Genomic DNA, 23374 nt, shown 5'->3' on the forward strand with positions numbered 1-23374 from the left:
TATCAATATTGAGAGCTCATATTTGAGATGCTCTACCGAAATTTTAACGCACGTTTGGAAAATAAACTTTTAATTTTTTTTGGAACACCCTAGCGTAACTACATCTTTCTACGTCTACTCGCTTATCTCGATACCGCATTTTGCAACTTGCTTGTTATAAAATTTCCAGTTCTTTTCAACCGTTTGATTTAAAATTTGGTATTGGTCTTCAGTATATGTCCCTCGATATCCCGAACCTCGGGTGTTGCAAAATTATTATTACCACTATTTTTCAAAAATGAAAAACTCGGAAACTTTTTTTCTAGACAGTCACCATTTTTTCAACCGTCAATTATCCAGAAAATTCATTTAATTCTGTTTCGAATGAATGGGAGCATTAAAATCACGTCAACTGTCTTAACACGTATTTTTTTTTTACGGCCATATTTAGGGGTCCAAAACTTTTTTTAATTTTTACTTTTATCTATACAAAAAGTGTTTTTGTAAGTTTTTGAAACATCAGTAAGAAGGTGTAAAAGATCGTAAGGTATAAAAAGGTCGTAAAAATGTTGTTGGTTAATTTTTTATTTTCCTAAAATCTCCTTAATGTGTTAAAACTTAGAGTGAAACTGGTTTTCCAGAAGGGTCCTAACACCCATCAGTTTCTATAATATCACAATGATTTCATAATATCTTATAGGATTTTAAAAGATTTCGGAAGATTACACGTGATTTCAAAGATTTCAGTAATTTAAGATGACTTTACAAGGGGATTTCATAGGATTCCAAAAAATTTCAGAGATTCAGACACTTCGACTGGTTAGATAAGATTTCATGAGTGGTGCAAAAAGGATTTCAAAAATGTTCAACTCCTTAGATTTTCTACTCTATCTCACTGTGTGTGCATGATTCTTATTTATAACTTATAATGTCTCCGAGAGCTTTTTACTCAGATGCGTTGTGCAATTTAGCGCGATATTAAACCTAATAATAGCCTCGCCAGGTTCTTCCATAATAGTTAGTCAAAGTCTGATGGGAAATTGAATCAATGAGTTCATAGAAGCGGCGTTGAGATTGCATAACAAAGCGTTCATGCTGTAGGCTGCAGAGAGTTACAAGTACAAGCTCAAAGTTGGCGAAACTATTAATATTAAACGCAAAAGCGATCTACATGCAAAATTTTGCCTCCCGTATAGGATTTTCTCAACTTTCAAGCTCATGCATTCACGGATTTTTCAATTACTGACGATAATTGCATCGCTGTCTAAAAATTTCAGCTAATTAAGACAATGTAAGTTAAGTCAGATTACAAAATTCTTATCCAATTTTTACAAGCACTAGTCCGAATTCTTTCACTTCTATTCATTTCGTCATTCGTTCGATTACCAATTTCAAATTAGAATGATGTTTGTAAAGCTTCACCCCATGGTAACCCCATCGCATATGGTGCGCTGTATCAAATTGCCACATGGTGGTGAATTCCCATAAGTTTCGTCCGACAGGTAAACTAACATGTGTTCCATATCGAAGCCACCCCATGTTATCACCACTTTGCTTGTGTCCCATAAAAGCAGTGCAATTTTGATGTATTTTAATAAATTTTAAATCGCAATGTTTATTTTAAAATTGAGTATTTCAAACAAAATTTATCATTCAAAGTTTTTTAAACTTATTCTGAATATTCTGAAGCGGAAGAAGATTTTCAACATTTTTCGGTATAAACCGTAGGGAATAAAAATTTAGGGTTTTGGAATGAATCCTTCAAAGTTTTTTAAGTTATTAAACCTAAGATTTTGTGAATATTACAGGTTTTATTATTTAATTGAAAACAAAATTTTCCGCCGTGAAAATATGGTGCAGCAGATTCCGCAACTTCTGTTTCATTTTGATGATTTGATTACTGAAGCGTATCCAAAATCGCTTGTCTCTCTCCCCCTCTAGAATCCCAAGATTACACAAGTGTGATATTCCAGCAACTCCCTGCGCGTGTAAGAAATATTTTTCCATTTCCGATGGCAAAGAGGTAAACTCCATTTTCACTATTCACAATAAATGACAAATAAATAAATAGGGTTGAATAATTAGATCTCGGGAATTGATTATATCACAAATTTTATTACGATCTACTTATTATTTTGAGATAAAAATGAAATAGCTTAATTTCGTCAAAGTGGGAAAATAACACGTTTTAGAACTATTAACATTTGCTTTGACGTCATCACGCGCATGATCGATTTTCAGACTCCTCTTTCCTTCGAAAAATTTGCACAAGTGTAGATTTTGTCTGTTTTTCGACTATATAAGCGGGAAACTGGAAGCTTGTGAGTCACAGTTTAATTCCAGAGTCGAAGTTCTGATTGTCAGTCTCACTGAATATTCGCAGCAGCTAATCGCGATGGCAAAGTTCGTAACTTTTCTTGGGCTGATTTTCGTCGTCTACGTAAGTTGAATAATACAAATTTGCACGAAACTTGAATTTTCTGTAAACAGGTAATGGAAAATATTAAAAATCGAACTCTGATTAATGCGATTTCCAGGGCGTTCACGGTACAAGTTACGATAAACTGTATGCATATGCTAACGAGAAAGTGGCGGAGTATTTCGAAAATGAAATCGATCCAGCACTAGCGAAGCTGGAAGGTGTTGTGGTAAAAGCGGTTTACATCGTAGAACTTGTCCAAATAAAGCTAAACCAGACCTGGTCAGAAACGGCTGAAAAGGTGAGTCGATGGCCACTAAGTTGAAAATAATCGATGCATCGATTAATCGAGTCCGAAAAAATAACCGAAAACGACTCAATTGTATCGGTAAAAATAAATTGATTATTTTGGTTTTTTTTTTAACCGTATCATATGAAATCCGAATTTCGTAAATTTTAGTATGTAGTCTTAACAGCAGAAGAGTTTTTTTTTTTTTTTTTTTTTTTTTAATATATACAGTTTTATTGAAAATATTTTTCAATTTCAGGTGAAAGTATTCATTTATCTTTCACTTGTTATATCGAATAGGTACTCAGTAAGTAAGACAATGATAATAATTGATAGTTTAATCACATAAATTGATATTCTATTGCATTGTGCATGGAAGTAAAAAACAGAAATTGATTGTGAAGGAAAATAATCGATTATACTCGATTAATCGAGAAAAAATAGATTATTTTTAGACATTTTTAAACGACTGCTGAAAAAACTGCAATTCAGACGATGAAAGACACAATCTGAATGTCGAAAAGTTTGACGAAAGTTTTAACCAAAAAATTTTTCACCTTCGACAGATAGACACAGATGTCGATACGCTGATAAATGGAACCTCCGCTGACGTTAGCTCCTGCCTGTCCGAATACTCGAATGAAAAAGCGAAAGCTAGCGAAATTTTGGCAAATGCAACCTCTTGCGTGAATGCAAAAAAAACTACGATTACCGAGGTGTACAGCACGATCAAAGCCGACATAAAATCATTCATAAATGATCTGTCGGAGGACACGAAATCCGCTTGGTCTTGCAGCACTTTCAACATATGGAAATTGTGGAAATGCGCGGAAACAGTGAGTATATTCAAATTTGAGTAAAGTTTTTAGATTACTTTTTGACATTTCATTTGTAGCTGCAATATATTAGAAATGCTGGAGGAATGGTGCAGCAATATTTTTATATCCCGTAATGATGCAGTAATATTTCTGCATTGCAGTGCTGTTGCTACAATAATCCTATATATATTGCACAAATGTTGCTGCAGTACTGCAGTATGCTTAAATTGCAATTTTGAAATAGCGGTAATATTGTGGAAATATTGCTACAGTATTTATATACTGCAGCAATGTTTCAACAATATATTTTCCCTCAAATTGCAGCTACAATGTTACAGGAAGAATAAAGCAATATTCCAATTTATTCATAATGAAGTGTTATTAATATGACAAATATTGACCATATATCTGACTATGGTGTATTTTCGTTGTGCTTACAGTACATCAGCAGCCTTGAAAACAGTGCTCAAGACACCTACAGCAATTTAACGAGTCAAATAAAGAATTTCGAGGCTACATACAGCGATTTTGGAAGCTCATTGGAAGATTGCGCCATTACTACCGTAGAAGCAACTGCTACTACTCGATTGACTGAGTCTTACAACACGCTGAAAGATTGCATTGCAGAATTATAGAATTATGGTTCAGCTTGAAATTGAAATTTTTTGGAATAATTACCCTGCATTGAAAGATCTATAACTGTATCTATGAAGTAGATCAATAACTATACGTACATATGTGTTTGTTTTAATTTTTCGGGCGTACTTTCCTGTACAAATCAGTAACATATGAACAAAATCAAATTCAGATTGGCATTGGATTAGTTCACAAAAATGTAGATGATTGAAATAAAACTATTAGCAAAATGCTGTTTTTTATTTTCACCCTTTTACACCAGTTGTAGTTTTTGTGTGTGATTTATAGGAAATGGGTTAATAATTTCGTATAGTGTTCTGACAAATTTATTAGGTTTTCCTTGCTTGAATTATTCGGCAAGATGACGAATTGAGGCGCTGTATAAGAATCGATAAAAATTGATGTGGCAAAGGTGGCAAAGTTTTTTGATAAAAAAAAAGATTCTTTTGGAGCTGAAAGACGTGGAGTTAGTATATCATGTTGGTCTAAATTTGCAATATTTGGTTGATAAATTGTAGATTCTCTTTCATACAAATGTGTGATTCTGTAAATTTTCAATAATTTACGTCATATTTTCGAAAGTGCATCATAACCTCACCGATATCGGCTAAATTTAAGTACGATTTGGGAAGAGACTTGATTCGATATTCGTAATAGCAGGTTTTGCGCCATTTGCTACGCATCACAGTATCGTTTACGGTGAAAATCCAATTTTGTTACGCTTTGAAAAGAGAAATAAGATTCCCTTCGACCTTCCCTCTCTCTCTCTCTCTCTCTCTCTCTCACATGCGACAGTAGAGCGAGAAAGGTGATAATTTTACATTCTCTTTGTTTCTACAGAACTGCTTTTTCCGGCGCTTATCCGAAACAACCTGTTACTTACTGTACATTTGGCAATAATGAAAGATAGAAAGTAAGAGTTTAAAACGGTAATATTTCTCATTAAAAATAATATAAAAATTTTATTTTTTTCAGTTCTGTTTGTTATACTGCAGTACTAATGTAAATTAATAAGAATTAACACGAATTAAATGGAATTGAATTGCATTGCATAAATCGAATCGATTTTAATAGAATTAGAAAGAATTATTTGAAACTCACGGAATTAATCCGAGTTAATTCGAATTAATCTAAATTAACGTGGATTTGTGTCAGAATTACTTTGATTTGAGAGTAATTCCTGAATTAGTTTGATTCGAAATTTCTGGCCTAGATGCCTAAATTTTAGGCATTCTCCTAAGTGAGATAAAAAAGAAATAAAAAACATTTTTACCATACATTTTTTTACAAGATCTTTATTGATGACTCACGAATACAAAAAAAAATAAAAATTATCAAAAAAATAAATCAAAAATACAAAAAGTTACAGGGCGGTAAAGTGGTGTCTATAAAAAAAAGGCGCGTTCTGGTCGACATATTTTTGACTCTGGTAGTGTTTCGAAACAAAACATCCAAAGAAATTCTTTATTGATAAAGACGTCTCAATAGCCCGAAATACGGAAAGAGAAAAAAAAAGAATTTTTCACAAAATCCCGACGATTTGAAAAAAAAATTTTGTTGTGCCTCTGTTTTTTTACCTTTCCGAATTTTTTAAAAATAGTAATAAGTTTTTCATTTCCAAATCCGTACTTCCAACCATAGAGGGATCTACAAAGAACATTTCCACCAAATTTCAAGTAAATCGGTCCATCAGAACTTGAGATATAATGTCAACTGTACCGAAAAATAGTTTTGAGAAAAACGCGTTTACAGATTCGTTCTGGCCGAACCGGTTTAGTTAGCGCATCAGAAAAGTAACTGTAACTCCAAAAATAATTTGAATATCCAAAAATTCTTTTAGAGGCTTATTCTAAAAGGTCTAAGCTTTGAAAATATGGAGAAAAAAAACTTTCGCGAAAGATTTTTAAAAATGTATTTGTAAACTTTCTGCCGTATTTTCTGTAGAGATAAATTTTTCAAAGTAATTTCTTTTTTCCAATTTTGCGATCAGAATTCTGAAACATTTCTATGAAATATCTTAAGATACGTTTTAAAAAAAGTTTCACGAATATATTTTTTAATAAATAAAACTAATATGTTTTAAACATTTTAATCTTGTGTTTTGTAAATTATTTTATTAGTCTTTCTGATATCTTTCCAAACATAATTCTTGGCAGATTTTTAAAAGCTTTTTTGAAATATTTTGTGAAATATATCTGTGAACTTTCTGCCGTGTTTTGTTGAATTAGTTTTTATCATGCAAAATAACACTTGAATATAATGTGTTTGAAAGTTTTTTAAATTATTTCATTCAATATTACTGTGAAATATTGCTATAAGATTTTATAAAAATGTAAAAAAGGTTCTCATAATCTTTACGTAAAATATTTTATTGAAGGTTTCTTAGAAAGTTTTCATATTATGTGGGGGAAACGTCAAGTTCAATTCAATCAATTCGCAAAAATGCATGGTATTAAATTGGTTGATGGAAATTCACGCCTCATTTGCCAATTCAACACCTCGACCGCAATTTGTCGGCATCTGTATAAATACAAAATAAAAATGGCCGCGAGTTTTCATGTTTCATTAAATCTAAACGTAATAAAATTTACTATTTGTTGTACATACACATGGTTTACTGGAATGACAACAGTTTGAATAGTTGCTTTCGAGATTTCCGGAACAACCAAATTGCTTGAGTCATTGAATTTCAAGTTCATTCAGATGATAATCCGAAAGAAGTTATAAGATTCATCTCAATTTTTATCCAGCGTCACAATAATATCTATACGAATACTTGTGCAACAGTCAGAAGTATTTTTCGATCTTGTGGTGACGAATTTCTTTGTGAACCTTACGATTATGTTTCGTGCCATTTTTTGAGTTTTTCAAAAGCACTCACAGAAGAAAAAACTTATTTCTTCTTCAATTTTGCATGTATAACCTTTGCTTTACTACACGTAGAGACTTTTGGTATAGATTTTTGCATTATTATTTATCCATACTGACAATAGAATGTGAAAATTTATGGATAATCGAAGTATGTACAAAAAATAGTCAATTTTATTGCGTCTGAATTTAATCAAACACGAACACTTGCGGGAATTCTTATTTCATATTTATACAAACGTCGCAAAAATGCGGTCGAGGTATTAAATTGGCAAATGAGGCGTGAATTCCCATCAGCCAATTTACTACACACTTGGTTAAATAAAAATCAAAATGTCTGAGTGTCTACGTTTGATTGAATTCACCTCGACGCTTCACACTTCATGGACCAGCTTGATTCTGTAATTTTGTAATACTATCCAAATGAATGTACACGCAACGCAATCATTCAATTTCAATTCATTCTTTTATTCATCTGTATCGTCGGCCATCTTTCCAGTGTTTTGAATAAATACTACAAATCCGTTTGCAAATTGTTTTTGAGTGCCAAATCTTGCTAGTCAAGATTATAGTGATTCATGCAAAAGTACTACGATCTCCTATCACTGTAGGAATGACTATAACAGTACAGTGGATTCTCCAGACATTGCCACGCGGTATATTGCCGCGGCGGCTGGGAAAGCCTGACACAGATTCTCATTCTAAATACTAGCGTCCCCCACTCCCATCCGCTGGGTGTCTAGACCAAGCCGACTCGGCTGAGCACCAAGGGCTGAGGAGTGGGGGCGATGCGTCGAGAATTTCCTCTCCTACCGTCCTGCGCACAGCGATATACCGAGATCCACGATGGATTCTTTTCTTCTGCGATAAGCAATTACCTACGTGAATTGCAAAGAATGCGCGACAGACGTCAAGTTCGATGAACTGACTACGCGAGGACTGCATGGGATTCAAAGTAGCCATTTTGTTCGATGCGAGAGAAAATACAAGCGGAAATTCGTGTCCTTTTATAAACCGTCGTCCCTATGAAGTAAATCGATGCTTCAATTTTGCAATGCGATTTTTCGGAATAGGACTCCCGCTGTTGCTTTCTCTTTCTACGTACCGTGCAGTCTATCTTTACAAGTCTATGAATTGTTGATCTTCCTAATAAAGAACAAATGCCAGACATTTATTTTTATTTTTTTTCCACCCCCCCCCCCCTGCAGCCTTGGCTCCAGGATTTGACCCTGAAAAAATGTGAGAAGCGATTTTCCTTCGGCAATCGTTGAGGGGGTCACTGGCAGACTACATTTCGTTTTCGGGATTCGCATCCCATTGCTTCAGCCGCCATCTTGAGTTTACTGAATAACTCGTTTATTGTCAATTTGATACGAAAAATGGTAATTGCCAATGTTGTTTAGAATTAAATTTCATCAATTTTTTTGTTCCTAGTTCGAATATTTGCCACAATAATCGTTAAAGAATTTCCATTTCCAATAATAGCTAGTTCAAAAAAATTTCTAGATGAAATTTTCATGGGATCGAATCAATTTGTAACAAAAAACATGAACATAAAATTTTTTGCTCATAAATCTTACCTACTTTCTTTTTTGTTGAATTTGTACGATACGAGCAAAGATAACACAGATTTGGATTCAGCGACCCCAAAAACGTACAGACACGATGATTGTAATTTCGAAAACTCATACAACTGTGTACGACTGTTTTCTTATCTTCAACAGCCATTTGCTGAAAATCACCCCGGAAGACCGCCATTCTGACTTCAGATTCGGTTTCAGCGATAAAAAGTACCTAAGAAAACTCATTTCGTATGCCGAGTTGTTTGAAACACTTTTTTTAAAATGATAAATGAAATATTAATCATTTTGAAATTCAAGAAAAAGATGAACAAAAAGCTAGCCATTATTGGGCCCAGTCTTAATTTTTCATTTTTACGCTCAGAATTTTCGAATATTTTTGCGAAAAAAATCGAACGTGTTATGCTTTGAAAAATTGTTTTCCCAATTTTCGCGTACGCTATTTTAGTCGTAAAAGTGTTGTGAATTTTTTTAGTTTCACCACAGAGAATTTGAGTATTTAACTTTGATAATCCGATTTGGTATACAAAAGATATAAACAATCGAAAACATTGTTCTGAGCGAAAACTGTCAACGTTAAGAATTTTATAATTCAAAAATCGTATTAGAAAAAAAGTATGAAAAATATCTGGTATCTGTAGCTAGTCTCCAGGAGTATTTCGGAAAATTATCAGAGAAGTCGGGAAGGTGAGGTTCAAACGTTTATCGTGTTGGTATGGGCCCGATAATAATGGAAATAATCTGTTACCCTTGTGTCTTTTTTTGAAATCATTAAATTAAAGAATTATTGATCATATCATTGGTAAGTATATTACTCAACTTGAATATTGCTTCAATAATTGAGATTCGGCGAGATTGAACATATTTTTACACTTCGAAAATCGATATTTAACAGGTTATTTTTAGTGATTGCATAACCGTACCTTGTTCAACTTATTTCTCATATCTCAACTGTGGTTTCAAGCACGCAGCCATTCTAGACAAAAAACTGTTCACGTAGCACGAATTTTAGCTGCGAAGCGCTGACGTCGTTAATTAAATAGATGGTACCAAATTTTTCATCAAGCTCTGCACACCTGTTTAAATAGCGTAACATTTGCCAGCTTCGTCGGATATAGACGAAGGCCGATCAAGTTTCAAGAAACTCACACCTCGTCTGAAAATCAGCTTCCGAACAGTTTTCACGAAAGTTAATGAAAATGGAAAATTTGAAAAATGAGTTGTGCTTGCAGCTCATCGCCTACACGAATTTGATCGATAAATACACAAACGTCATCAAGAATATAGTTTTCAAAATGTGAAAAGTGACTTGGTGATCAGCCTCATTCACGTATGAAAATTAGATTTGGGTATTTAAATACTCTTTTTATCCAACGACTGAGAAAATAAGCTCACTGACTGTCAAATCTTATTTGAAAACAAATTTCCAACCAAAAAGTTGAGAATACGAAATTTCCTTGAAAGTTGTAAATATGGAATTTATTGAAAGGTCTTGAGAAATTATCAAATTTCCCCTACAAAAGTCGATGGCAAATCTTTGGAGCGCAAGGTTTTACAAAATCTCTCAACTGTACCCCGAAGAATGCTCGTACCGAGTGATAAAATGTACTATTTGTTGTATATACATGAGGTTTATTGAATTACAAGTTCATTTACGTAATAATCCGAAAGAGGTAAAATTCTTTTTCATTTTTGTTCAGAGTCACAATAATACTTATACGAATAGTTCTGCAGAGTCAGAAGTACTTTTTGGCCTCAAGATTGCTTTGTAAATATTGTGACTTTTAAAAGCATCTAGACGGGAAAAAGAAATTTTCCTTCTTCAATTTTGCGTACACAAGCTTTGCTTTTCTACAAGGAGAGACTTTTCGTATCACTGTTTACTTTATTGTTTATCCACAAGGACGATGGAATATAAGAACTTAGATCGTAGTACTTCTACATGAATTATTATAAACGTGACTCGCAAGAGTTACTACTAAAAAAGAATTTGAAAACGGATTTGTCGTACTTATTCAAAAAACTGCAAAGATTGCCTCGGATATAAGGGAATAATAGAATGAATGGAAATTGATTGATCGCACTGAATGCATCTTTGTTTGGACAGACAATTGAAATAATCCAATAACAGTATTACAAAATTCCAGTACCAAACTGACCCATGAGGCGTGAGGACTCAACTTGGATTCAATCAAACGTGTACGCTCAGACATTTTGATTTTTTATTTACCCAAGTGTTGCAAAAATGCGGTGTGTTAAATCGGCTGATAAGAATTCTCGCTTCATCGGCCAATTTAATACCTCGATCGCATTTTTGCAACATTTGTATAAATACGAAATGAAAGTATCCGAGTGTTCATGTTTGATTGAATCCAAATAGAATCATCGTGTTGAGTAAACCTTAGACTATGCCTAAGCCCAACACTGACAAATGGCTGTTCTTTGCAAAACCTGTGTGCAAGACCGTATTGGCGGGTATATAAAGGGGCCAAAATTTCGACACATTAACTCTTCGTCCTCAGTGATTCGCTTCTGAATACTTCCCGAGAACATCCGCAGAAAATGGCTAAGCTCCAAATTGCCCTCTGCTTCCTGCTCAGCGCCTGCGTAAGTTTCATAAATAATACATAAGAATAGTCATGAATTTTTCTAATTTTCCGAGTTTCAAATCTTTAAAAGGGGATACAATTATCGACGTTTATTTACCTGAAAATGAAAAATTTCTCTTCGGCTAGTTGTTTTCTCTCGTATCTGCAGACATAAGCTTAGAATTATTGACGAATGTTGTAGATATACGGAAAAAAAACACTGTGAATCTGTAATATAAGGACACATTTTTTTGGAGAGTTGAAGTTGTCACATTCGCGAAGAGATATTGGTAATTTTTAACAACATACACAGAATTTATAAAAAATCGATTGCACATCTTTTTAGCACAAAATTTTATGCTTTTCCTCGTCATTCCAGAAACAATTGAACCCCGGCATTTCCTGATATTTAGAGATTCCCGGAATTTCACAGTTTATAAATTGAAGATCTTTAGACTAATAGATCGCCCAATTTCTTTGCATGGTTGAATTCCTTTTGAGATGTCGGTATAAAATTAAATTTTGTCTGAATTTTTTCTGTCAGCAGCCAAAATTATGAAACTTTCGTCGCAAATAAATGTGAATTTTCCAATTCAAGATTCATCAACACACTTTAATTTGGAATCATTTGGAAATGTTCGCAATAATGCAAACACGAGTAGCTTTCGGATATAACGATATTTTCATAACTGTAACTACGATGCATTTTACGAATTGGAAAAATCACTTGGAAATCACGAATAAAAAATTGTACAGGAATAAAGGCACGATTAGCAGATACGCAAATTCAACGAATATTGTATATTTTTCATTGTCTTGTTGGTGTATTATTATCGATAACCTGATGTTGAAACATATAATTTCCAGATCTTCCAAGGCATCAAATCATTTGCGTGGGATTCCTTATTGGAAGTGAGTATATTCGAAGTTTCCAAGTTTCGTATTGTATATTTGGCATGGTGCTATGTATAGCTGAAATATCAAACTTACTGCCGTTTGTGCATTACGGCTGCACCAATTTGGTTTTGCACATTTTTTTTACGAAGTTTTCACGCTGTTGTAACAGGAATGGAATGAAATACTAGAACTTGTCCAAAACACGCCTATTACCAACCAATCGTGCGTAGACGAGTCTTGGGACATAGAGCAGCTGTCTTCTACTATTCAAATGAATAGCAGCGTATCATGCCTCACGGAATTGAAAGCCGCCGTCGAATCCGGAAACCTGGACGATACTGCGCTATTGGAAATTATTGACGAACTAATAGCAATTTTTACGGAAGGCGCCACGTGTACCAGTACGGAAGATATCTGGGACTACGTCGAGTGCTATATAACTGTAAGTATATTTGGATTTCATAGATTATATGCTCATAGATCACTGCGGGATATCTTAAAATATCGATTCATCGTGATTAAATACCGGAGAAACAATCCTAACGGTACAATTTACAGGATAATTGCAATTTGAACCAATACTGTAGCGATACGCTTGCACTGAAAGAAGTGCTGACATATGGCAGGAATAGATCAAGTTCCTGCGGGGGGTCGAAATATCGCAGGAGATACCGCGGTGATGCAGCAAAGTTACGTTGCTGCAATGTTTCTGAAATATTACACAATATCCGTGAAGTATTTCAAAATTTGCAAGGCTACTTGGCTGCTACATACAGGGTGATTCAGTACCCGGAGACCACCGGGCACTGACGGATTTCTTGTGAAAAAATAAGACTAAAATTTCTCTTGACAATTTTTTTTTAAAGCAACGGTTTTTGAGTTAGACCTGTTTGAAGTCCATCAATCACAGCGCAGATGGGACCGAGCGCACGAGCCTAGTGCGAGGCTAGCGTACGCTGCATCCGGCTCAACTACACTAGCCTCGCACTTGGCTCATGCGCTCGGTCCCATCTGCGCTGTGATTGATGGACTTCAAACAGCTCTAACTCAAAAACCGTTGCTTTAAAAAAAAATTGTCAAGAGAAATTTTAGTCTTATTTTTTCACAAGGAATCCGTCAGTGCTCGGTGGTCCCTGGGCACTGAATCAATACGCAATGTTATTTATTGTATGAGGTAGCTGGCTTCTATACATTTCCAGCTCTCACAATTAGAGGCACCAAAAACCGACACTAGCGCTGCAATACCAGAAGTTGAACTAACGGGTCACGTGGATGATAGCCTATCAGAAACAGATTTAGTCACACGGTACAGCGTGGGAGAGCTTGAATGCATGCGTCCATTTCGTGAACAAAATTACAATTCTTTTCTCTTTTTCACTATACCTATCCTTACTTGGAGAACAACAAGACCCCGTGTCTGTAGGAACGTTGACCTGCTATCAGTTCTAGTGAGCCACGTGATTCGTTAGTTCCATTTAGGCTATTAAAGCGCTGGTGTCGATTTCATCTGCTTCCAATAAACTCGGGCCGAGGATGCTAATCAGTCATTTAGTTAGTATAGATATAAGTGATGAGATTGTATTCGGTTCGAGGTGGAATTGTGTAAACCATGTTTGCAGATCATCGTAAATGCTATCAAATACATGTTGAGCGCCTGGACCACCGAAGCATCCGCAGCTTGGGAATTATGGCAGGCCAATAGTACCATTAAATCCCTGGCAGAGTCCTGCGTCGCAACCATCGTCGAAACAGCTGTGGCCGCGAACTTCAAAAGCGCTGTCCAAGAAACAGTTGAGTGTGTCGAAAAATGGACGAGCTAAAATGGCGCGCCTGACCGTATCTTACCTGTGCTCTGAGCTCACGCAGGCCAAATACTACACGTGTACCAAAGTTCTTCAATAAAATATGATCTCCAGTATTGAAATCAAGTTTTTCAGATTTACACTTCACTTTTCATTGAATTTCGTTTTCACGTCATATTTAACGCGGTTTGTGTATCATCGACATCCTTCGTTTTTTTTTTTTCGTTATCTAGGTTCAACGTGCGAAAATTATGGCAAATTAGCCTCCATTTTCATGGAAAAACGTTATTGTCAGATTAGAGGAAGTATATTGAATTACAGGAAGTGATAAATGCTCCAAAAATTCGTCTCTTTTTCTCTTTCCAAAAATTCTTTATTTTCTTATCACTATCAAAGAAATCTTTTGCAAAGGTTTTCCTCAAAAACTTTTTTTCGTCGATCAAGAATCTGGAAATATTTTTCAATATTTCCTAGACGTGTCACTGTTTCAATCTTCAAGTTTATACTCAGTTGTAAAGTGTACTATGATATGAATATTCACGCTCACAGCTGTTTATCGCCTCACATATTTCTGTTGTCGTAAACTTCACTCCCTGGGTAGCCTATTGAGAAAAAATTCTACAAGGTTGACGATTTTTTTACAGCATCATGTTTCATTCAAAACAAGTCTAAAATTCATCAATGAAAAGAAACTCTAATTTGAAAAAGGTGAATTTTTTATGTTTATTCTGATATACCTATGAAAAAACATTCGACGCGGTATTTTTTTTCGAAATACCTTTCGCTACATGAGAATAAATCAACATCTTCATATAATTCACTTTTGTCAGCCAGATTTCGAAGTATTATATTTTATACGACTTTTTTCTTTTTCCGATTCTTATTGTTAGTTTATTATTCAGCTGTTCAAAACAGGGATTGTTAAAAGTGGCTTATTCGCTTTATCCAAAATTCTCGTTCTACAGCCTACAGCGCAGAACTCAACGCGCTTCACACGCAGTCAAACAATACTCTTGATGACTTCCCATTTCCGTTAACGTTGTTATCACACAGTAATTTGTCGATGATTGTCTCCGAGACTCCGATTCCAAGTGGAACTGCAAATATTGTCAGCTTATTCCAAGTCATCTCGTACGTCGTTTCAAATTCCATCTAACGATTTTATTCAAAAATAATGTATTCAACAGACAACTCAATACTTATAACAGCTAATGAACAAGATAAAAGATAACAGACAAACGTAAAATCATATTATTCGAAGGGTAACACGCGAGATTATTCACTCACGTACAAGAATAAATTCACAGAATGGATGAGTTTTTATTTACTGATATGCTTCAAAAGGTGCTCATACGAAATTTTTTTTTTTTACAGTATTGTAAATATGCATAGCTTCTCATAAAAACTAGTAGATTATCATGAAAGTTAGAATCTTTCTTCAGTACAAAAATCTACAAGACACAAAATGTTCTACTTTCTGTAAAATTTCGAAGTCGAGAAAATTTTCACTAGGCAATATTCTGTTTCAGCGCGGTACTTTGCCCCCCCCCCCCCCCCCCCCCCTGATGAGTCATCGGTAGCAAACGTGTTAGACGTGGTTTTCAGAACGCTATAAACCTTTCGCACGCTGACGCATGAAAAATGATGCGATGCTAAAGATCGAGATACGTGTGTAATATTTTTTTCTTTAACTGGTCGGCGGAAGAGGTCGAGCATCCCGTTAAGATTTTTGAGTCCAGAAAACGCCTCCTGCTGATAGTAAAAATAGTATGCCAACCACCACGAGCACCGAATTCAATTACAAAACCGGTTTTTTGTTGTCTATTCTACTCTACATTGATTTAGTGTCACTGACAATGAGTGGTAGTTCAGAAGCTTGCACGATATTTCCTGTGGCTTACAATTGGTATTTAAAAAATTAATCTGTATCGATCAGCAGAGTGCCACTTTGGATGGCAAATTCATTTAACTGCATGCTTCGATTCAGAATCCCATTGATTGAATTACAAGTGCGGATAAAAAATTTTCATTTCCTGAAGGAGGAACTTCCCTGAAATTTTGATGTTGTCGAGCTTTTGTGATTTTAAAATGACTAAAAATGATGTAACTAAAAATTCCTTTCAACAAAATTTATGTCGTGGTAGTATGGTTCCCGAAAAAAAAAAACTAAATTAAATCACTTTCATTTTCACTTTCATTGCAAAAGATTGAAATTTTTTTCAGGGTACGTACCACCACGATCTAAATCTTGTTGTAAGGAATGTTTGTCACATCTGTTTTAGTCATTTCAAAAAACGAAAAACTCGATTGTATCGAAATTTCACCGGAGACCCCCCCTTCACCGCACGGCGTACCAACTACCTATGTGGATGGTAAAATTCTCTGCCGATTTTTGTAGAGCTTGTCGAGACCTTAAAAACCCTTCAACATAACTTTCCTCTATCTGTTAGAGCTATTCAGTCCGAGCCGAGTTCACATAAGTGTGTGATCCCATTGCGATTTAGCTTATAAATATCTCCAAGACTATGGATGCGGTTGTAACGAAACATAGCCTAAAACCCGACTGGACGTTGCAGCTATCCACAGGAAAAAAAATATTCAAAATTGATCTCGGAGTTTGAGAGTTATAAGCGAACATGTGGGGACAGACAGACAGAGAGACGTTGTGTTTTAATAGGCATGCATAGCGATATTCTTTTTCCGACGCCTGCAGGTTGTCAACCGCGCAAACTTTAGCGCCATGCGGACGCGCTATATTTAGGCGTTTTACAGGCAAATATTCCTATCCGTATCAAACGATTGTTAAAGTTTCGGATTTCTTTACGATTTGAAAATTTATTTCTCTCATTTGCTACGACCCGGAAACAAAACTTTGAAACAAAACTGCCCTCGTCAAAACGAAAATGACAGGTTTCCTTCATAAAGTCAGTCCCTGAAGTATGGCCCACCTATTTGGTAATATTAGTGTTGTTTGTTGTTGGAATCTTATCCGAATCACAGGATATCGAGGATGATCCACCCAAATCAACTACGAGTCTTCACAAACCTCGCATACCACGAGAGTGTCAGAAAGGTGATTGCAATTCGACAATTTTGGATTTTCGGAAAATCAGTTTCTTGATGACCTTGACTTAACTCTCTCAGAACGGTTGTTCGTTAAAGTGGACATACATTTGAAAACTTTCAAATAAAAGTTCTACTCATCAGATTGTTTTCATGGGGTGAGTTTTGTCAACAATTCAAAAACCTATCTTGAGAAAAAAAATGTATTGACGGCTGCCCCTTGATTATGTTTTCTAGTCGAAAAAGTGCAGTTAAGGTGAAATTCGAGTAACCTTCGTTTAAAAAAATCAGCCATCTTAGTTGAAAGATGCAGAAACGGAAGAGGTTGAAAAAAAATCTTTTTCCACTGCCAGATTTAATTTAATCCTAAAAGTGTTATATTGTGGTTTTTTGCGACAAACATCTTTTATGGACGCTACATTCACGATTTTTTGCAGTGGATAGATAACATCGTCACTTGTAATCGTGCAGTACGTGTACAATATACAGTATTATGACTGAGATTAGAAAATTTTAATGTAGTGCTTATCTAGTTCACAAATGTATTCATGGTTATGTCAATCTCCGTTATTAGCCATAAAGTTGCAACTGGCGAACGTAGGTGTAACATTTTTAATATTTCATTTCGGATTTAATTTCTAATTCGTGGTCGGTTGACCATAATATTTTATTTAACAGACTTCCGCCATCACGCCTCTTTTTCACGCGCGTTTAGGGGGGTATAAAAGTGTGCGAAGTTCAAGAAATAATCAGTTAGTCCGAAGATCAACAAGTTCAAGATGGTCAAGTCCTTAACTACCCTGTTCGTTTTGCTCATCGCTTCCGTAAGTTTTATTCAATAATAAACCAGAGTAATCATGAATTATGAAAACTCCCGAGTTTTCAGATATTGCAGAATGTTTTCACGATTGGCCATGCCTACATCAAAATTTGTTCGATATGTTATAACTGAAATGTCTCGTCTGAAGCCTATTGTCTTATATAAAATAATTGTTGTATCTTCCAACTGCATAAATAAGCTTAATTTCTGGGACATACTTTTGTGATGAAAACCCAAAATCGGAAAAACGAAAATGTAAAATCTTCCCCGAATATTTTCCTGGATTGTAGCACTGAGATTCACGGATAGATCTTACAAACTCTTTAATCGATCCAACATATTTTTCCAAGTTCTCCTACGACTCGGCAGAAATTTGTTTCTCGTAATTCACTGTTTTTTGAACTTTGGGATTACGAGGATCTTATTTTTTTTTGAATAGGCAATTTGTAGATATTGAGATTAGCGAATATTCCAAGTCGCTGCATCCGTGAATTCTTATAAGTACAATCATGTTCTGCGTGCGTAACATTTCACCAGCTTCGTCGAATATAGACGGATGCCGATCGAATTTCGGAAAACTCATACCTCGTCTGAAAATCGGGATCTGAGCAGCTTTCGAGAAAAGCTGCCAAAAATGGAAAATTTCAAAACTTCCTTGTGCTCACAGCTCAACGCCTACACAAATTTGATCGATAAATACACAAACGTCATCAACAATACAGTTTTGAAAATGTGAAAAGTAACTTAGTAATCAGCCTCATTTACGTATGAAAACTAGATTTGCGTATTCAAATACTCTTTCTATCGATCGACTGAGAAAATAAGCTCACTGACTGTCAAATCTTATTCGACAGCAAAGTTCCAATCAAAAAGATGAGAATACGAAATTTCCTTGAAATTTGTAAATAACCAATTTATTCAGGAAATGTTCGGAGCTTAAGATTTTTCACGCAAGCCCGAGCAAAGCTTTTAGATATTAAAATACTTCCGTAACCGTGACGACAATGTCTTTTATGAGTTTGAACAATCAGTTGGAAATCACGAACAAGAAGTTACATTGAAATAAAGGCACGATTAGGAAATACGCGATTCAAACAAATCTCCTTTATTTCTTATTGTCATTATTTTGTATTATTATTATTATAATAACGAACTGATGCTGAAGAACGTATAATTTCCAGAGCGTTCAAGGCGGCGGCATATTTGGTACCAGTCGTTCTGTCTTCAAATCCATGTCGGAAGTGAGTATATTGGAAATTTCCAACTTTCATTTTGTGTATTTAGCATGGTGCCATGCATAGCTGAAATATCAAACTTACTGCCGCTTGTACATTAGGGCTGCACCAATTTGGTGTCGCATAAGTTTTTGTTCATAAAGAATTTACGCTGCCCTAACAGAACTGGGAGAATCTTCTAAAACTCGTCGCAAACACGCCTATTACAAATCAAACGTGCATGGAACAGTCTTGGGACATAGAGCAGCTGTCTTCCGAAATTCAACTGAATAGCAGCGTATCATGCCTCACGGAATTGAAAGCCGCCGTCGAATCCGAAAACCCGGACGATACTGCGCTATTGGAAATTATTGACAAACTAATAGCAACTTTCACGGAAGGCGCTACGTGTGCCTGTACGGAAGATATGTGGGACTACGTCAAGTGCTATGCAGCTGTGAGTATATTTGGATTTTATAGAATATATGCTTATAAATCACTTCGGAATATCTCGAAATACCGATTTCTCGTTATTAAATACCGGAAAAACAATCCTAACGGTACAATTTACAGGATAATTGCAATTTGAAACAATACTGTAGTGATACGCTTGCACGGAAAGAAGTGCTGACATATGGCAGGAATGGATCAAGTTCCTGCCGGGGGTCGAAATATTGTAAGAGATACCGCGGTGATGCAGCAAAGTTACGTTGCTGCAATGTTTCTGAAATATTACACAATATCCGTGAAGTATTTCAAAATTTGCAAAGCTACGTTGCTGTTACATATTACTTATTGTATGAGATGGCTGGCTCCTGTACATTTCCAGCTTTCACTATTAGAAGCACCAAAAACCGACACTAGCGCTGCAATACCAGGAGTTGAACTAACGGGTCACGTGGATGATAGCCTATCAGAAACAGATTTAGTCACACGGTACAGCGTGGGAGAGCTTGAATGCGTGCGTCCATCTCGTAAACAAAATTGCAATGTTTTTCTCTTTTTCACTTTACCTATCCTTACTTGAAGAACAACAAGGCCCCGTGTCTGTAGGAACGTTGACCTGCTACCAGTTCTAGTGAGCCACGTGATTCGTTAGTTCCATTTAGGCTATTAAAGTGCTGGTGTCGATTTCATCTCCTTCTAATAAACTCGGGCCAAGGACGTTAATCAGTCGTTTAGTTCGTATAGAGATCAGTAATGAGATTGTATTCGGTTCGAGGTGAAATTGTGTAAACCATGTTTGCAGATAATCGAAGGGGCTGTCAAATACATGTTGAGCGCCTGGACCACCGAAGCATCCGCAGCTTGGGAATTATGTAAGGCCAATAGTACCATTAAATCCCAAGCAAAGTCCTGCGTCGAAACCATCGCCGAGACAGCTGCGGCCGCGAACTTCAAAAGCGCTGTCCAAGAAACAGTTCAGTGTGTCAAAAAATGGACTAGCTAAAATGGCGCGTCTGACCGCATCTCAGCTGTGCTCTGAGCTCACGCAGGCCAAATACCACACCTGTACCAAAGTTCTTCAATAAAATATGATCCCCAGCATTGAAATCAAGTTTTTCAAATTCACACTTCACTCTTCATTGAATTGCGTTTTTACGTTGTATTTAATGTATTTTATGTATTACCGACACCGTTCTTTTTTCTTTCGTTATCTAGATTCAACGTGCGAAAATTATGGAAAATTAGCTCCATTCTCATGAAAAAACGTTATAGTCATATAAGAGGAAGTATATTCAAATACAAGAAATGATAATTGCTCCAAAAATTTGTCTCTGTTTTCTCTATCTCAAAATTTTCCATCTTCCTAATTTTATCAAAGAAACCTCGTGCAAAGGTTTTTCACAAAAGCCTTCCTCCGTCGATCAAGAATCTGGAAATATTTTTCAATATTTCCTAGACGTGTCACTGATTCAATCTTCAAGTTTGTACTATGTGTTAAAGTTTACTATAATACGCTGCAATATAATTTCAAACACGATCTGTTGAACTTCGCTCTCAAATTTCCACTCATGCTCTCACGGAAAAACGATCTATCCTTCGTCCAACGAGAGAATAGACTCAGGATCACGACAAAAGTCGTCCGTTTTGGTCAGGTCCCCGCCCATGCAATGCCCATTTTGCCCCGTCGACGCCGAAATTGGGTGCTGCCCAGGAGCGACCATGGATATCAAAAAGGTTTTACCGTCGCTTGGCGAAAACTGCGTGATAGTTATGGACAATGCTCCATATCGTTCCGTGAAACTAGAGAAGCTACCAAATACTTCGTGAAGGAAAGCAGCCATCTTAGAGTGGTTACCAAGGAAAGGGAAAGAAGTAAACTAAAACAAGGGATACATAAAAACCAATAATACCACCATAAAATTGCCAGACGTGAAAGGATTGCTTGAAAAAAGAGTTGCTCGAGTGACGGCCCAACACTGGAACAATTTTGTTAAACACGCAATCGAGGGAGAAAGAAAATGATGGGACATAGACGAAATCGTAGATAGAATGGTAGACCAAATTTCACCGTCGGTAATTAACCTGAACACTGAAACAGTTTCCTCGACCGACAACAGCGATCAATACCATGCATTACTTGCCAATGTTTTCCTTTTTTGGCGTAATCATTTGTATGTATGTACATACATATTACATATTGCACAATATCCATAAAATATTTGAAACTTTGCAAAGCTACGTTGTTGCTATATGCCTACAGTATTATTTGCTATACGACATTGTATTCGGTTCGAGGTGAAACTTTATAAACCATGTTCGTAGATCTTTGCGAACGCTGGCAAATGCATCTTGACCACCTGGACCACCGAAGTAGCCGCAAATCCTTGGTAAAGTCTCGCACCACGACCATCACCGATGCAACTATGACCGCGAACTTTAACAATGCTGTCCAAGAAACACCGGAGTGTCTCGAAAAGTGGATCATCTAAAACAGCGAATTTTGTGTTCTGACGATATTCAGGCCAGGTACTAGACACGTGTCAAAGCCTTGTAATAAAATATTGTTGACTAAACGAACTCACCTGCACAAGTAAAGTCCCATAATTATTATACTTTGAACCTGATTCTTCGAGATTACGCGTAGATTTTGAAAGGGTATTGAAGTTTTCTTCCAACAAGTGAAATGACGTTTAAAATAACTTAGGGATTTCGCTTATTTTCGAATCACCGTTAACTTGGAACGCTGTCCTAAGAAAGAATCCGACATTCGTATCTCAGGAACTTAATTCTTCAATATCATTCTTATGGAATTCTGCTGAAAAAATAATTGCATCTTGTTTTTACTAACTTAACAAGCGTTTCTATGATTTAATTTGAAACACTCACTGATATGAAACACTTCAAATGGATGTAACTCTTTCTCAGAGTATTTGTGACAGCTATTCAGCATGCACTCATTTGAGAAATCCCACAATGTTTACACGTTTTCTGAACACAAATTCGGGGTCACCAATGTAGGTATTCGTCTGGTTATCTGCTCTAGTAACAGGCCTGCTCCTGTTGTATTCAAGAGAATAATTGGCATAAAGATAAATAAACTTTTATTAAGTTTATTATTACAACAAGATGTATTTGAACTGGGCGCCGGATCGAGAACAGGGAATTGCTACGTTGCCAGCTCCATGCAACCAAGCTGACAGCTAACCATCGACCGAGCTTTTCACTTGTGGATGGTAAAACAGGTATATAGTTGATTACGTTTCATTAATTTATCTGACATGAGTAATTTGAAACCCAAAGAATTACGATTTGCCTCCATTAAAATTGGAAACATAGGTTATCTGGTGATAAAATGGCGCCGACACCAGGTTCCGACGTGATGAGGACATTTTCCAATAGAAAATATCGTAGCTTGTACATTTTCTCAGAGCAGATAAAACAGCCATTCCGTTTTGCGAGAATGGTCAATAAGTAAGCCCTTCGAACCCTAGCTTTGACAGATTTTTGATAAACTGAATATTTTAGAAGTCAATGTTGACATTGAGTGTTTTTTGTTCACAATACTTTTGAATTTAGAAATCGCAAAACACAAATTGCCATGTTTTGCGATACATGCGAATCAATTCCATTTATCCGCCCAGAGATTGTGCTAATTAAATTGCTTTATCAACGTCATCGTTCGTCAATTACTACAAAGATAAGATTACGGAGTCTATTGCTTCTACAAGATGTTATTTTACGTACCCCCATAACTAATGTTAAAAAATTGAATTATAAACTCATCAATTATTATACATATAGTGCATATATTTTTATCTGAGCTTCATATTCCCTCATTTTTTACATTGTTATTTGTAATCCTAAATAGAAATCGAGTATAATTATTCTAAACAATTTCTTGGTCTAAGCAAAATACTAATGTTCTACTGCATAACAATTGATCGGTAACCTAGC

The 23374-nt window shown here is 35.8% G+C and overlaps 4 protein-coding genes across 5 annotated transcripts in view; 3 read left to right on the plus strand and 1 right to left on the minus strand.

Annotated features, from left to right (window-relative positions):
* LOC124416793 (protein numb) overlaps positions 1-23374 on the minus strand; it is an 87644-nt gene that overhangs the window by 36295 nt on the left and 27975 nt on the right. The window lies entirely within an intron of this gene.
* Positions 2375-4161, plus strand: LOC124416797. The gene is made up of 4 exons (XM_046898131.1): positions 2375-2419; positions 2517-2699; positions 3254-3523; positions 3946-4161. Exons 1-4 carry the CDS (start codon positions 2375-2377, stop codon positions 4138-4140), a joined length of 693 nt encoding a protein of 230 aa, XP_046754087.1. The 3' UTR covers positions 4141-4161.
* LOC124404692 lies at positions 11152-13968 on the plus strand. The gene is made up of 3 exons (XM_046879023.1): positions 11152-11196; positions 12241-12516; positions 13694-13968. The coding sequence occupies exons 1-3, from the start codon at positions 11152-11154 to the stop codon at positions 13892-13894; spliced, it is 522 nt and encodes a 173-aa protein (XP_046734979.1). The 3' UTR covers positions 13895-13968.
* Positions 17674-20527, plus strand: LOC124416796. The gene is made up of 4 exons (XM_046898130.1): positions 17674-17763; positions 18941-19000; positions 19158-19430; positions 20223-20527. Exons 1-4 carry the CDS (start codon positions 17719-17721, stop codon positions 20421-20423), a joined length of 579 nt encoding a protein of 192 aa, XP_046754086.1. The 5' UTR covers positions 17674-17718; the 3' UTR covers positions 20424-20527.

This window comes from Diprion similis, chromosome 3 (assembly GCF_021155765.1).
Source record: "Diprion similis isolate iyDipSimi1 chromosome 3, iyDipSimi1.1, whole genome shotgun sequence".
Taxonomy (NCBI): domain Eukaryota; kingdom Metazoa; phylum Arthropoda; class Insecta; order Hymenoptera; family Diprionidae; genus Diprion; species Diprion similis.

Coding starts and splice junctions, on each gene's coding strand:
- LOC124416797 (XM_046898131.1), top strand. CDS start 2,375: ATGGCAAAGTTCGTAACTTTTCTTGGGCTGATTTTCGTCGTCTAC. Junction 2,420..2,516: donor GGCTGATTTTCGTCGTCTAC/GTAAGTTGAATA, acceptor TGCGATTTCCAG/GGCGTTCACGGTACAAGTTA. Junction 3,524..3,945: donor TGTGGAAATGCGCGGAAACA/GTGAGTATATTC, acceptor TTGTGCTTACAG/TACATCAGCAGCCTTGAAAA.
- LOC124404692 (XM_046879023.1), top strand. CDS start 11,152: ATGGCTAAGCTCCAAATTGCCCTCTGCTTCCTGCTCAGCGCCTGC. Junction 11,197..12,240: donor GCTTCCTGCTCAGCGCCTGC/GTAAGTTTCATA, acceptor ACGCTGTTGTAA/CAGGAATGGAATGAAATACT. Junction 12,517..13,693: donor ACGTCGAGTGCTATATAACT/GTAAGTATATTT, acceptor CCATGTTTGCAG/ATCATCGTAAATGCTATCAA.
- LOC124416796 (XM_046898130.1), top strand. CDS start 17,719: ATGGTCAAGTCCTTAACTACCCTGTTCGTTTTGCTCATCGCTTCC. Junction 19,001..19,157: donor TCTTCAAATCCATGTCGGAA/GTGAGTATATTG, acceptor CTGCCCTAACAG/AACTGGGAGAATCTTCTAAA. Junction 19,431..20,222: donor ACGTCAAGTGCTATGCAGCT/GTGAGTATATTT, acceptor CCATGTTTGCAG/ATAATCGAAGGGGCTGTCAA.